A 16,145-nucleotide genomic window follows, 5' to 3' on the forward strand; every position below is an offset into this window, starting at 1 on the left:
GCAATCATGCCTTATTATTTAGCATAACTTGCTTATTCAGTTGAAAGGTTGTGTGAAAATTATGTTCAGCACTGCCTTATATAGGGGTTGTGGCTCCCCTGAATTCGCTCACTTCAATGCCATTGGCTATTGCATGGCAATAGTGTAATTCAATCAGACATTTTAGTATTTCTAGGAGAAAACTTTTTCCCCAAAATGTCAGCTTCTGATGCAACATCTCGTTCCCTCATTTCGGGGAACTGAGGTTACACAAGTAACCGGAGACATTCTTATGGTTTCTTATGGTTTATGTAAAAAGATGAGCTGATGAAGACTAGTTTATTCATGTTATATGCTTTAGACATGTAAAACATCGATGTTTCATATCGTTATTGGGTACTTTTAAGGGATAGTTAACCCAAAAATGAAAATTGTCATCATTAGCTCACCCTCACCCTAAACAATTATATAATTTCAATATATATGGATTAGTTTTACGATCTCTTTATGACCTTCTTGAATCGTCAAATTGTTTGGACTTTCCCATTTGACTGATGCTCTGGATTACAGGTGGAAATGTTGTAAATAATGTTCAGTTTCTTGCACAGACAGATCGTTTTACTTCATAAAACCTCAATATATCATCAGGACTTATAGTATAGTCATGGACTTGTGTTTTATGAATCACCAAGGACCACGGTTTCAACTAAAACTCGTCTTTACTGTTGTACTGAAGAAAAGTCATCTACAACTTGGATTTAAATGAATCGTTTAAATAGATACTTATAAATGGATAGTTCACCCAAAAATTTAAATGTCTGTCTCACCTTTGTGTCGTTCGGAATCCATACAACAAATTTGGAAGAATACTACTAACGAGACAATTTTCATGACAATTGACACACACACAAAAATATTATTTCTCTAAAATATTTCTCAAAATATACAGGTTTAGAATGGCATGAGGGTAATGACAGAATTTTTATTTTTTAACCTTTTTAACATTCTTTTAAAATTTTGACTATTTTAACATTCTTTCTTATTTTTTTTTTTTCGCAATTAGACAGACATCTCCTGATGAACTGAAAACTTACATTTTTGTAAAAAAATATGTTTCTCATCTGTACTGTTACTGCAACTTGGCCAACATGGCCTTGGTCTCATGCTGATGTCACACTGTTATGCAATCAGCATGATGCATCACAAATGACCATGCGACTAAAATATTGCAAAACATAAACTGTTGCTTCACCGTGTCGAGAGATAAAAACAGCACTGGAGTAAATGATAATGAGCGACACTTGCATCACTCACCAGTCTCGAGTCCCATGGAGGAGCTCTGGAGGGATAAAAGGAGGAGTGATGAAAGTGGAGGACGAGAGAGGACCAAGCCTGGACTATTTATGTTGTTGTTTTATTATGTTTAATGCGGCAGTCTTCCATGAGGGGCTGCTGCTTTTACTTCCGTTTTGTGTTTGTTTATTTGATAATTTAAAATTATTATTATTATTATTACTCCATCCCAAAATGAAAATTTTATCATTAATCACTTACCCCCATGTCGTTCCAAACCCGTGAAAGCTTCGTTCGTCTTCGGAACACAATTTAAGATATTTTGGATGAAAATCAGGAGGCTTGTGACTGTGTCATAGACTGCCAAATAAATAACAGTGTCAAGGTCCAGGAAAGTATGAAAAGCATCATCAGAATACTCCATCTGCCATCAGTGATTCAATCGTAATGTTATGAAGCGTCGAGAATAATTTTTCTACACAAAGAAAACAAAAATAAGGACTTTATTCAACAATTCCTCTCCTCTGTGTCTCTCCAAATCAGCGTTGCGCCATTTTGGCAATTATGGAGTATTCTGACGATGCTTTTCATACTTTCCTGGACCTTGACACTGTTATTTATTTGGCAGTCTATGGGACAGTCACAAGCCTCATCCAAAATATCTTAAATTGTGTTCCGAAGACGAACAAAGCTTTTACGGGTTTGGAACGACATGGGGATAAGTAAATAATGATGGAGTATCCCTTTAAAGTTTTTGTTTAAATGTTCACCGGTTCCAGCCTCCTTTTTCCCCGATCTACGAACTTTGTTATAACACCACTGGCAGCTTCCTTAATTCCTGTCATTTTTTATTTCACGTCGTCTCTTTTTGTTGTTGTTGTTTTACAATTTATTACTTTAAAAAATAACGCTCAAATACACCAAGAAAATATAATACAGATAAAAAGTAAAATTGTAAAGATTAATTCAGGCCTGTAAATGTGCGTAAGGTCAATTGCACATTCTTTGTAATTTGTGTCTGTGTTACAGCAGATGCATGCAAATAAACCATTTAAGCCATAAACCAATTTTTTATCCAAAAAAGCAAGCAAGCTGAATTAGCTTCTTCATTTTTCTTTATTCATTTTTAAATAGAAAATCAAATGATTGGGACCTAATGGAGAGGATATGTCATCATATTGTAGTATAAATATGACATGCTAAAAATCCAGCACTGTTTATTATAATGCAAGTCACTGATTAGCCAGGCAAAGCTAGAGTGGTCTGTGGCCCTGTAAAAAGTAGTGAAAATGATTCCAACAATATCGTTTCTCTTTGTCTTTATCGTTACAGTTGTGGTGTGGACTCTGCTATTCTTTAATACTGAGAAAATTTTTTAGAACTATATCTTTATCGTTATCTTTATAGTTATCGTCCTTGGTGGGAATGGGCCTTAAGGTGTTCTGTGTGTCTATAAGAAAGTATAGCAGGTTAAAGGGCTTGCATGTGTTTACATTTGTTTACATCTTCTGTCTTCTCGGACAGCATCAAGCAACTTATTTTACAGCGAAACCCACTCGTGCTCTTGGCCATCAGACACCAGACACATTCATGGTGTCATTTTCAGAAGGTTTGCCGGTTCCTTCATACCAGCCGCAGGAGCCATCGCTGTGTCTGATGCAGGCAGACTCGAGAATTGGTTCTCCATTCTTAAATGACCATAAGGATGACAAGTTTGTCAGTATACACTCATTTTTTGTGCTGGGTTTACAGGGCTTTTCGAAGCAGGTAGAAATCTGTAGAGAAGACAGTTTCAGAGATTAGTATACTGCAATATAATGTTAATGCCTTATTCTGCATGACCATATTTTAGATCCCTTAATCCACACCATACCTAAACTTTTTATAAACAGCAAATTAGGAGTTTGCCATAGTAAAAATTGGTCCCCAAACTAAAGTATGACAAATTTTTGTTTATTCAAACCATCATAAATAAGAGTTATCATAAATAAGGTATACCTACCATTGCAGCTGTGCATTCTATGGGACAGTTGTATAATGCTCAAGGAATAATAGAAAACAGCTATTTGAATGGGCTACATGCCATAAATAAGAGTCTTTTTTTTAAACTAAAGGCACGGCTAGGTGAACTAGTCACTGAAAACTTTCTCTAAGTTCGATTATTGTGTTTTTTTTAATTTAATTTTTTTTTTTATTGGCTATAGGGTATATGTTGAACGTCACCTGACCAAACCCAGAAAACAGGTCTCATTGCTTCCACCTGCCAGAGAATGTGCTAACAGCCATAATTAATAATAGCGATATCTATGGCCTTTAAGATAATCAGTTAAACTAGCTAGCTGTTTTTATTGTTGACGTTTTATTTAATTTTTATATCTAAATGTTAGTGAAAAGAATAAAAATAAAAAAAACTTTTAGATATCAGTCCACATATGTGATGGACATTGGTTATGATAATCTTTGGTATCTACTTTGAAGACATCTTGAGTAAAACTGCTTCATATTTAACGAAGCATATGCAAAACGCTTGAACCAGAAACGACGAGACCTGGTTAACAGAATACGGAAGTCTGTTGCACATAACCCCTATTGTCCTGTCCGTGTGTATTATCAAGTCCCTTGATAACATTGGTTAATATTACATGTACAGAAAAGTAATTCAGTGGAATGACATGATATTTTTGTTTGGTAATTGAGTGGTCATAATGTCTGGATCATTGTCAATTGGGTTAAAATAAATATATGACATATTTTATTACCGTGCAGTTACAGCCCATCAGATATGTGTTTTCGATGTTATTTTTTTGTATTAAGGAGAGTCTGTCCCAGAGTGCAAGATTGTTGCACAGTGTAACAAAGATACCATCAGGGGTGTTGCTTCCTGTGAGATAAAAAACATACAGTATAACAAATTTCAATATTGTTTTATTTTCCCTGAGGTCCACCTATATAATGTTAGCCAGTGAATCACCCTCTCACAGTGTTTAGGAACAGATCAGTTTGAATATGTAGGTTTATATAAGTCAGGAGATGGTCAGAACTGTTGCTCATCTCCCATGTTTCATATCAGGCTACCAGCTATAATGTAAACTTTTGAGACATTTAAACGATTTTCATTGCAAAACTCAGCAAGTGTCTGACATAACTTGCAATCCGATGGTAATCACCATATGAGGCAGAAATGTATTTTTTATAGAATTACACACAATGCTAAAGACAATGTATGCTAACCATTGAACTCATGAAAATATCAGAGACTAGCTGAAGAACATATACTTGTCTATTTATTCAATTTCATATTTCTTCTGTCTCTTCCCTGTGTCTTTGTTGGTAATTGACTTTTGCATCCACATATTTAATAAATTACATCATAACTCCAGATTTCCAGATTTGTCAGCTCAAACCTCAGGTTGCATTATTTAGTGGAAAATTTATATGATTGATTGTTCTTTATAAAGAAATATGGCATAAACATTATTAGTATTTTTCTAAATATGTAAGTCTTTGGACTTAAAAGCCCTAATGGAGTTGATTTGTGTGATGTTGTTCTGTGGAGGCAGGTTTTACAGTAGCGCTGTGGGACTACTGGCCAGACAGTAGAAACACAGCTTGAGTTTGGCCTTAGAGGTAATAAATTATCTTCTAGACTATAGGAATACCTTTTCCGTTCTCAAAGGATTTTTCTTTATTTACAATAAACTCTCATTTCAAAACTCCAAGAAAAATGTGGTAATTTGTTAAAACATTATAAATGCTTTTACCTGAAAGCAGATACTGTCCACGACCCAGTCTAGTACCGCACATGGAAGACATCTCGTTCGTATAGACATGTTGAATTTCCTTTATTCTATCAAAACCCTTGAACACCTGCAAAAACAAAATTTTGGTTGCTGGTAGCCTTTATTCCTATCATTTTTGCAAAGTCACCATATTACATTTTTATTTGGCCATTTGAACCTTAGTGCACTGTAATGTATATACAGTATAGATGTATATCATAATTAATCTTAAACCTAAACCTAAACCTAACCATTTTGGATCTGTAAGTTGCCTCTGTAAGTTGACATAGGATGGGCACAGAGAGAGATTGGAAAAAGGTGGATTTGAACTTGGGTCACTAAAAGCTAATTGCATCAACTTTAGTCTTCATCAGTTTCCTATTGAATGGTCTCTTCTGTTGCGTTTGACACGCTTATGGGGAATCTCGTGTTTACTCTGATAGTGAAGCCTGATTTGTTCACGTTTGTGTAACTGCATGAATAAATGGAGCTCCAACCCGCCAAAAGGGGAGAGCCAAAGTGCCATTTATCAGAAATTTTCTCCTTCAGTGATGAAGAGCATGTCCTCGCTTTACTCTGAAGAAAGAAGCCGAAGCAAGAAGCTCAGCCTGCTGCTCACTGTAGAAGAGCCCCTGGCAGCGGAAGATCGCCAACTGGCCATCCAGCGGATTAAAAATAGCACATTTTCTGATTTCACAATTTCACTGTGATGTTGTTGCAAATGTTCAGATCCCCTGCATGACATCTGACACAGAGGAGTGGGCGTGTTCCGACGAAGATCTTGACACCCTTTCTTCATCTCAGCCAACATGGCCCAGCGTGGACAGTGAGCTGATCCGTGTTCTCACCAAGGCTGTAGAGGATCTTGTTGAAGAAAACAGGATATGACAAGCCCCCCCTCTCAAAGATGCATTCGCTGCACATCTGTCCTTCCATTGGTCCTGGGGGGTAAAAGCCTATGCAGTGCATCCATCTAAGCCCTGCAGGATGACCTCTAGCAAATAGAGCTTATTCATGCTGACCAGGCTGGCTCAGCGCTTCAAACAATGGCAGTGCTACAAGTGTTTCAGGCCAAGCTTCTCCGCAATATGGACGAGTCTGGCCCAAGTCCTGATGCCTTTAAGGAGGTGCACACAGACCTGGTTCTGCGAGGTACAGAGGCAACTACGCAAGCAATTTGCAAGGGCACAGCCAATTTGGTGGTGCTAAATTTGAGAGTGATCAGGGACGCTGACAGGGTTGCCTTCCTGGAATCCCCTGTCTCTCCTAAGAGACTGTTTGGCCCTGCTGTGAATGGATTTGCCGAACTCCTTATTGGCAGTGCTCAGTCATCGCTGGCCATGTGTCACTTCCTGCAAAGTGATCTAGTTCGGCGGAAGTTGCCAGAAGGCTCCATATACTCATCAACCTGCTAAAGCCACACCCCCAATGACCCGGCCTAAATCAAAACTGAGCCTGGGCTTGCACATCACTTTCTGGCGGCGAAATGCTGCCCATTTCCCAACTGCCAAGCACCCCGCCCACGAGTGATGCTGGATCTGGAGCCTCAAAAGCCGTCCTGATCAGTATGCAGAGGAAGAGGTGAGGATCAGGTCCAGCTAAGGCTGGACTTTCCTCAAAAAGAGCTCGCATCTGCTCTCCATTCCCTGGAAGCTCTGTTCAAATTGGACCTGCCCTTCAGTGCATGCCCAACAAAATTACCACTGTGATAGTGGACCCACATATTCAAAAGAGCATTTCTCCTCTTCTCATTAACACAAATGTCAGTTTACCACCTCATGAAGTGACCTGCCAATCGAGAAACTAAGACCACTTGCCACCCAGCTCTAGGCTTGGAAAGCCATTGTGGATGTGTCAAGTTGGGTTCTAAACATCACAGAATGAGGTTACTCGCTCCAGTTCACACACAGGCCACCTCGCTTCAGAGGTATTATTCAAACTTCGGTACAGGAGAGAGATGCATACATTTTCCAGTCCAAAGTGCAAGCCTTGCAAGCAAAAGGAGCCTTGGAGACAGTTCCTCAGACAAACAGTGAGTCAGGCTTTTACAGCCGCTACTTCCTCATTCCCAAAAGAGCTCAGGCCCATTCTCAATCTCAGGCATCTGAACTGCATGCTTATGAAGCAGCCATTTAAGATGTTGACTTTGAAACAGATGCTCACGTAAATATGCCCTGGGGACTAGTTTTTATCAATGGATCTGAAAGAAGCTTACTTTCACATCCATATAGCCCCTCATTTCAGAACTGTCTCTGGCCCCTGCACAAGTGCGTGGATGTGGCTCTTTCCCCTCTGAGACAGATAGGAATCCGTATTATGAATTACATACTGTTCAGGGGCAATGTAGCACCAGGAGAATGGAGACTGCTTCCCCAAATGGTTCAAATGATCTGGCCTGTCTTCGGGGAGGCAGAGGTAGACCTCTTTCACTGCCCAATTTACTTTCAGAGGAAGCAAGCAAGATGCCCTGGCCCAGGACTGGCCCATCACTCGTTTGTATACCTTCCACTCAGATTCCCTGCTTCCTCAGGTCATCAGACGTGTCAGGGGAGTCAGATGCTCAGTCCTCCTGGTGACCCCACTCAGGAGGAATCAGACGTGGTTCCCAGAGTTGATTCAGGCACTACTGGCAGACCCTTGGCAGATACCATTGAGGACAGACCTCCTCTCACAACCAAGAGACATGATTTGGCATCCCCGGCCAGAGCTGTGGAGCCTGCATGTTTGGCCTCTTTGGGCTGCTTCGGAGCCAGAGTCTAGTTTCAAATTGGTTCTTTGTCATTCAACACCCAAAGCACCAGTGGCACCAAACCATTGCTGGTCAAGAAGTAAGAACTGCTTGTGTCAGGGGCTGGGGGAGGAGTTACCGTGACCAACAAGACAAACAGAAACCTTTGACTGCCATTTTTGAAATAGCAGCTAAACACAAACATGTTGAATTCACCATGTATGGATATCGATTTTGGTTTGCAAAGCCATGAACATCAATAACAATGCAGCATCTATCACTGTTGATTGTGTGTTTAAGCTTGTTCGGGCTGCATCGGTGCTTCACGGACCAGTCAGGTTGCCGCAGGAGTGATTGGAAAGCAGACGACTTTCTTTATGCTTTTGGATAGCCCGTGGAAAGGCAGTTCTTAGAAGGCTCGCTAGTTGAACCAACTCCGAACCAGCAATAGCACTGGCTCTGAACTAGCACCTGGTTCATGCTGGTAGAAAAGGTGTATTAGAGTGTTTGGGCTCTTAGTGTGTATGTTGAGTGCTCTTGCCCGTTTTGGCACTCAAAGCAGCTCTTTGTATGCTTCAGAGGCCCCTCTAAAGGGCTGCCGGTTACAAAGCAGAGACTGTCTCACTGAATAGTTGATGCCATAGCCCTGTTTTCCAACTTAGATGTCCCTGCTCTCTAGGCACAGATTTTGTGTGCTTAATTCACCTAATCCCCTCTGTGTGTGGAAAGGGTTCTGCTATGTAGTCCCCAGCTGGGTGGCTTGGGTCTCATAATTAAAAAACTCATCATGCTTTTTAGGAGCCCTCATTACAGGCGCTGTGGGGCTGAGCTCGCAGAGCGGCTTAGTTCTGCACTGGCTTATGGCATGGCGCTATTGGATGCATTCCCCATAAGCATGCAACAGGAGAAAAAGTTAAATAGGGAATGCTCCGGACACTAATGTAACCTCAGTTCCGTGAGATAAAGGAATGAGTGTTGTGTAAGCTGCCATGCTATAAGACTGCATACGAGTCGATGGCTGTTGCTGACGGTCAAAATATTCTGTTGAATGACGCCCTGAGCCCAATTACATAGAAGTCAGCTCCTCCCATTTTGGCGGGTGGATGCACCATTTGTTTCTGCAGTTACATGAATGTGAACAAACCAGCTGTCAACAGGAGTTTTCTCATAAGTGTGTTAAATGCAACACTCGTTCCCTTATCTCAGGGAACCAAAGTTATGTTAGTAACCAGAGCATTTTTCGTTCCTTGCCACTGTTGCCTTTGGCTTGTTTATTTGGTGACACTTCATTTCTGGCAATATTTTCGGGTTGATTGCACAGACATGATAGGAAGAGAGTTTAACTGGATAATGAAATCACTGAATCATCAATGAACTGACTTTAACTAAAAAAATAGACTGTTGTTGTCCTCTTGCATTGTTGACAATGTATTTTCCTGTTTAACACTGTAAAGCTACTTTGACACAATTTGTATTGTATAATGTGCTATATAAATAGAGGTGGCATGACTTGACACAGTTTCTGGCTAGCCAAAAGAGTTTTGTAATACGTTTGTTTGGTTTGACCAGACTAATGTTGTGCTACTAGCCAATCTGGGTGGCAGAGTTGTTACTTAGTGTAAATAGTCACCGTTTTTATTATGCATATCTGTGAACATTTTTTTTCTTTAATCTGAACTGTCTTTTCATATTTAGATACCCATTCTGCCTTTATCAGTCTATACTCTACCAGTTAATCCACAAGAATCCCAAAGAGATTGTAACTCTGCCTCCATTTAAATGATGGACTACTTGGACGGAAGGCCAAATAGCAAAAATATTCCCTGCAGAACATTTATGTGATCATCAAGTACTTTAGCTCACCTTTATAACTTGGATTTCATACTGAATTTTTCCCATGCCAGGTGTATTGTCATCGCTCTGTATGATCTTCTCCCCAGTTACCTCAGCTCGCATCACTAATCAGAAATGAGTTAGTTGTTATTACTAGTGTGTGACACTGAAAGTATTAAAAGGAATCATTTCAGTGAAATCAATTTCTTCTTTTAGAATCACACACTTACACAGTCATGTTTATCTATCTATCAATCTATCTATCTATCTATCTATCTATCTATCTATCTATCTATTTATCTATTTATCTATCTATACATTGTGAATACATTGTGACATATTTGAATACATTGTGATACAAAGAAGAAAGTACTAAATACTAAATACATAATCCAGCTAGATGTACCTGATATTTACTGTAGCTGAAAAAGAGGTTTTGAATTCTCTTCCAGATAACCCACATGCAACAAGAGCTCTTAAAATATATCTAGCAGCTTTAATCTGGCTTTATTTGGTACATTTTACTATATTTTATTGTCTTGTATGTGAACATTATTTTGAATTTCAACTAATAGCTTGTGTCCCATTTTCAATCAGAGTCGTGGTATATAACATGCAGAAGTCCAGCAGATTCTCATGACTGTGGTTCAAGGTCATTAAGCCTTTTTATAAATACATTTTTTTTGCGATGGATGTCAAGATTTGCCTGTGTTTTGTGTTTATTTCTATCTGTTGTTCATGGTTTCTCTTTTCCTGTGTTTATTTTCCTGTTTTGTTGGTTTCTAGGTTTCTGAATACATTCTCATTTGTTACTGATAGTTACCGATTTTGTTCACCTGTGTCTCATGTAGTTTCTTATTTTGGGACTGATGTAATCATAGCCTTCAGTTTCAGTTGTTCGTTGTCCATTTTTTCATCATTCTCGCCAAAAAGGATTTCTCACTCGGGGACCATATCAGTACGACATTTTCTGATGTTTCACTGATTCCTTTCTTAGTTGCTGGACTGAATGAACCACTGAAATCCATCCTATATGAGTATCGAGTGACGCTGACATAATTTTAAGATATGGGCATTTTGACCAGAGGATTTAACCATGGGTGAGGAGGATAAAAAAAATCAGACAAAGACAGCCGACATGGACCCAGAGCCGGCAAAAATGCCTGCAGTGGACCCTGAGTCACCGTTGATGGCTGCTGCAGACCCCGAGTCAGTGTGCCATACCCACCAAATTGACCGCCTCTGAATCAGTGCACCCCCTTACTTACTGAGCTGAACACCCCAGAAGGGGTTTCCAACTCATGCTCCCACTACTAAGCCATCCCCATCACTTGGGTTCTGACCAGTTCCCTGATCTTTCTTCTCCACTGTTCCCGCCCAGCCTCCTAGCTCCATCTCCTTCATTAGTTATGCCAAGTCCAGGCCTCTCCAGACCCCAGCTTTAACGTGTCCTAGCCAGCCCAACCATCATGGTCTTCGGCGTCATGGGCCCAGCCAGGAACTAGTGACCATTTGGTTTCACCTCAACCTTCTTAGCCCAGGACTCTGTCTTGCAACCCCTACCAGCTTCGCTGTGGTTTCTTTCTTTTCTGGCTCCCTCATAGTCTCTTTCTTCGTCGGACTGTCATGTTTTTGCCTGTGTTATTTCTCAGAGGTTCTTATTTTGAAGTTTACTTTGTTCTGTTGTTCATGGTTTCTCTTTTCATGTGTTTAGTTCCTGTTTTTTTCTATACATATATACCTTTACCATAATTAAAGTTCAAGTTAAACACTGTATTTTGATGTTCCTCTTTAGACGTTCTGCAACTGTAGACTTTAGACTTTTCAACTGTACATACTGTAGTCAGTAGACTGTCTATTGTGTGACCATCAAAATAAAGTGTTAGCAGTTAAGCAAACGCTTGTGCTTACGAAACTATCCTCAAAAACTTCCCTCAACCAAACAACTCACTACACTTCCAAATTAACCTTATGTCTTACGAGTGTTTCCTCCTAAACGATCCTCAACTTTTTCCTGCCCTCAAACAACTCACGACAGTGGCAAGGTAAGCTTAGGTTGTCCAAAAAGTTCATGGTTTATTAAAAATTAAACTAAATTTTAGACATTTTTATTGTTTTAAGGGCACATATATATTTTTCTTGCAATAACTAATCATCTTAATCTAATTCACCAATTAACAATTTTAAAAATACACTAATTGACATAATTCACTCTTTTTCAATACAAATGGGTTCAAGTAAGGAAAAATATTTTATATCTTTTTACTTGCTTACACTACTTGACATTTTAGTGTAATTAAATGAAAATGATTCGCTGAAAGAGGTCCTCTCAGACTACTTTATTTGACCGTCTGACATCTTTTGCTAGGAGTTCAGTTTGCCTAGATGAAAGAATTTGTCATTGATTTACACAACATAACAGATTGTTCCTTTAAAATAAAACATCTGTGGGTTATAAATGAGAGGGATGGTACACTGATGCCATAGTTGTTTTCTAGTTGAGGGATTATGTGGATTTACTGTATTCGTTCAAAGAATACTACAGGAATCTGTGTGTTTCATGCCCGTCATTCCATGCCATACAAACCAACTCTTTCATTCTCAGAACATTTAAACGAGTGCACTGCAAAAATCAGATAATATCTGATATAGATGAGAGGAAATGGAAAGAATTATGTCATTTACACAACCATAACAGATTGTTCCTTTAAAATTTAAACGATACTGGCACTTGTAAACCAGATCAAAGAATGGAATGCCAAAGCAGCTGAAAGCGCACAGGGATTCAAACCAACTCTTTCACCTGAGAATCAAAATATATAAGACATAAAAAACATCTTTAATATAAATATCTGATATAGATGAGAGGAAATATCTCAACATTCTTAAAATAAGATACATTTACCTGAGAATCAAAATATATAAGACATTAAGACTTGGTTTCAGAGAATACATCTTGAATATCAATGTTTTGTTTTGTTTTGTTTTTTTCTTTTGACTAGACGTCTTTCACTTGTAGGTAAAAACACTTTCACTTTCGTTAGTAAAAACTAAAGAATAAGACTAGATAAGGTAGATTCTCTGAAACCAAGTCTTACCTTATTTCTACACTACTTCTTCTGGTAAATTGAACTTAGTGTAAAGATATTTAGACTAGATATTTTGTCCTGCAAAACTAGACCCCCTGTTTAAGCTGTAAGAGACTGACTCTGTAATAAGTCAGTTGTGTTTCCACAATGATGAATGAACTTGGATTTCTGACAGCAAATAGAAGTTATAATCCAATAAGAAAGCATTTGGTTCTTGCCAATTCAATAGTCAATGACCTCAATCATGACTTTATTGAAGTTCAAATTATATCAATCACATCACAAATCAATGCACCTATTTTTAAATCCAAAACCAGAGCTAATTAAAAGGTAAATGCCACTTCAAAGCGACCAAGAAACTAGATCGTTGAACTGTGAGCAGTTTGAACATCAGCTTATTCATAACAACAGAGAACTGAGCGCAGCTTCTGACTACTGTGTAATTATGCTGTTATAATAAGGTTAATTGTTACACCAGATCATTGTAAAATAAGGTGACTGCTCTTTCCTTAATGAGGCAACATCCAAATATCACCTTGATTCTGATAATATTATTGTATTTTTACAATAATTACAAGTTTAATATGTTTGACACATGTTGAGATTTAGCCGTTTCTTGCTAGTCCTCATTGTTGATGGACATAATGTGGGTTCTGATAACAGGTATTTTATTTAATGCAAAAGTTTATGGAATATTATACTGTAACAGTGTAATGTTCTTGATAGATTTGTCACACCATCCTGAAGACCAGCAATTCATTTTGGCAAAGTTATGAAAATAAAAGAGCATAAACTCCTGATTGATTGACGTACCTATGTCAGACATGCAGAACATCTGTTGAGGGTGTCCTGGAAAACAGCTGCAGCTCTCGGCCACCTGCTTGTTCAGTCTCGCAGACAGGAAGAACAGCAGCCCTAGAGTCACAGCAGCAGACATGCTCACACTCTGCCAGCACCAGAGAAATGATTAACTATATGAAATACACTTCTTGTGGCCCTGAATGATTCGTCCCCTCCGTCTGTAGAGATGATCTCTCTCTAGGCTCTGCGGGTGTCTTATAGCTTTCATTTCTGGCTGAGGAAAGGACCACCCTTCTAACTAAACAAACCCCACCCTCTACAAACACACGGATGCACACACACAAACACACACATGTTGGTATTGGTGATTTACACTCTAGGATTGGTTTGGAGATGCACCTCAGTCACAGGAGTTTTTCAGAAAAAAGACACCATGTGGTCCGTTTTTAGATCTGACTCCTCCGTTCAGATCTGACTCCAATATCTTTATGCTATCAGTTCCCCGTGGAGAAAAGCGAATCTTCATAAATCATGCATTTCAAACAAAAAATCCCTATTATTTAAGACAAATGTGTTGCACTCATAAATGTCTGATTATGGAAGTCAAATTGGTTGTCATTTTGCATGCAGTTTTAACAATCAATTGCTGGTTTTTAGGACACAAAACTTGTCTTGTTCACACATGTTTGATTGCTAGACTGGATATGATGAGCCAGTCTGAAGCACTACACGGCAGTAATGCTAATAAATGACTAACAGGAACTGAACAATGAAAGATTTACTGGCCTATAGTTGGGATTAAATGACGTAGTGACCAGTTCCTGGATCCTTCAATGAAGTCAGTAACTAATCCAAACATGGATAAGTTTATTAATGAAAGTCAACAATGAAAACAATGAATCTGTGTTTCAGATCTCAATGCCAACATTCCCTGCGGTGGTGAAGATCGGACATGCTCATTCTGGAATGGGGAAGGTATGCTAAAATAATTGGTTCATTTTTAAAAGAGTTCTTCAGAATGTCTGAGTGAAGTATTTTATACATGTGCACGTGTTACTTTATTATTATTTATATATTATTATAGTGTTCATTAATAATTTGAATTAGCTTTCATTTTTATATTTTCATTAAATTTAAATTTATTTATTCAATGTTATTAGATTCATTCATTTTCTCTCTATTTTAATGTTAGACCGCTTTACTGTATCATATATCATATAAGATACTATCGTGTTTTGATTACACTTTATTTTGATGGTCTCCATTAGACACTGAATTCAGTTAGTTTGTGTGGACTGCTGTACTGTATCAGTTATCAGTCACAATGGTGTTGGGTCTCATTCAGTGTGTAGCAACACATTTGTGTGTGAAATCTGAAATATAAACATATTCACAAATCATAATTCACCAATAACTTTTGTTATAAATGTTCTAATAATCCATTTAACCATTAGTGAATGAGACCCAGTGTATTTACAATGACTTTGGTTTTGGGAAGGGATTACATTTTTTCCTTTAAAAAGGCTGACAGAAGAAGTGTATAATACTTCTTTCGAAGCTGCTGATTTTACTTAACTTACTCACTTAACTTATCCATTAATGTCTCTCAGCCCATTAACAACATGACAACATATTAATAATACTTTGCCTTGGCAGGTGAAAGTCGACAATCACAGTGACTTCCAAGACATTGCAAGTGTTGTGGCCATCACTCAAACCTACACGACCACAGAGCCTTTCATTGATGCTAAATATGACATCAGGGTCCAGAAGATCGGTTCTGACTACAAAGCTTACATGTAAGTACAGCTGCACCGACACAGTTTACAGTAATAGACCATCTATGTCAAGCTGGTAGACCCTCAAGTCATTCCAAACCTCACGGACTCTCTTTATTTCCGTGGAATAGCAGTCGATACATCTTCTGATTTCATGCAATAGTAAATTACTTTTTCGGTGAAGTATTTCTTTGATAATGATTGGTGAAATCACTGCATGGACTTAATGTGATATGTGTGCAATGATAAATGATTTCAATTCACAGGAGAACATCTATATCTGGCAACTGGAAATCAAACACTGGCTCTGCCATGCTGGAGCAAGTAGCCATGACTGACAAGTGAGTAATTAATAGAGAACGAAACGCTTTTGATAAACTGTATCGGTCCAAATATACTGAGGCTTTTACAGACTCTATGAGGTCTGTGTCTTTAAGTCCATGTACAGTATGCTACCTTTGATGGCATCTTTATGCTAGTGCACTGCTTTAGTAAACTTTAATAGATAATGTAAAAATTGTCCTAATAAAAATTGCATTATGACAGCAGAAAGGAGGTCATAAAATGTCATTAAAAAGGGCCAAGTGTCTTATTGACAAGGTGTGACCTGGTTTTGTTCAGGAACGTGTATGTGTATTACATGACTGATTGGATATAAAGATGCTACATTCATGATGAAATAGCCGATAAAACGAAAACTCCGTAATCACTCAGAGGTGCCAAGTATAAAAGCGCTTCATCAGGAAAACATCTGTTTGAAAAAAGAAAAAAAAAAAGAAGGCAGTTTTACATGCATTCTAAATCATAAACAGCTTAAAGACATTTTCTAAACCTTTATTTAACATCTGACTGCAGCCGTCTGAAC

At 38.4% G+C, this 16,145-nt stretch overlaps 2 protein-coding genes across 2 annotated transcripts in view; one reads left to right on the top strand and one right to left on the bottom strand.

Moving 5' to 3' along the window:
* LOC109081043 (synapsin-2-like) overlaps nucleotides 1-16,145 on the top strand; it is a 211,337-nt gene that overhangs the window by 186,518 nt on the left and 8,674 nt on the right. The window contains exons 6-8 of the mRNA XM_042765849.1: nucleotides 14,415-14,477; nucleotides 15,159-15,301; nucleotides 15,547-15,621. Coding sequence (XP_042621783.1) covers nucleotides 14,415-14,477; nucleotides 15,159-15,301; nucleotides 15,547-15,621 — 281 coding nt within the window. The remainder of the gene's footprint in view (nucleotides 1-14,414; nucleotides 14,478-15,158; nucleotides 15,302-15,546; nucleotides 15,622-16,145) is intronic.
* Nucleotides 2,370-13,747, bottom strand: timp4.1 (TIMP metallopeptidase inhibitor 4, tandem duplicate 1). Its single transcript, XM_042765850.1, has 5 exons — nucleotides 13,515-13,747; nucleotides 9,643-9,737; nucleotides 5,034-5,139; nucleotides 4,032-4,153; nucleotides 2,370-3,047 (listed from the first exon to the last, which is right to left on the bottom strand). The coding sequence occupies exons 1-5, from the start codon at nucleotides 13,636-13,638 to the stop codon at nucleotides 2,844-2,846; spliced, it is 651 nt and encodes a 216-aa protein (XP_042621784.1). The 5' UTR covers nucleotides 13,639-13,747; the 3' UTR covers nucleotides 2,370-2,843.

This window comes from Cyprinus carpio, chromosome A11, assembly GCF_018340385.1.
Source record: "Cyprinus carpio isolate SPL01 chromosome A11, ASM1834038v1, whole genome shotgun sequence".
NCBI lineage: Eukaryota > Metazoa > Chordata > Actinopteri > Cypriniformes > Cyprinidae > Cyprinus > Cyprinus carpio.

Coding starts and splice junctions, on each gene's coding strand:
- timp4.1 (XM_042765850.1), bottom strand. CDS start 13,638: ATGTCTGCTGCTGTGACTCTAGGGCTGCTGTTCTTCCTGTCTGCGAGA. Junction 9,738..13,514: donor GTTCTGCATGTCTGACATAG/GTACGTCAATCA, acceptor ATTTCTGATTAG/TGATGCGAGCTGAGGTAACT. Junction 5,140..9,642: donor ATGAAATCCAAGTTATAAAG/GTGAGCTAAAGT, acceptor TTGTTTTTGCAG/GTGTTCAAGGGTTTTGATAG.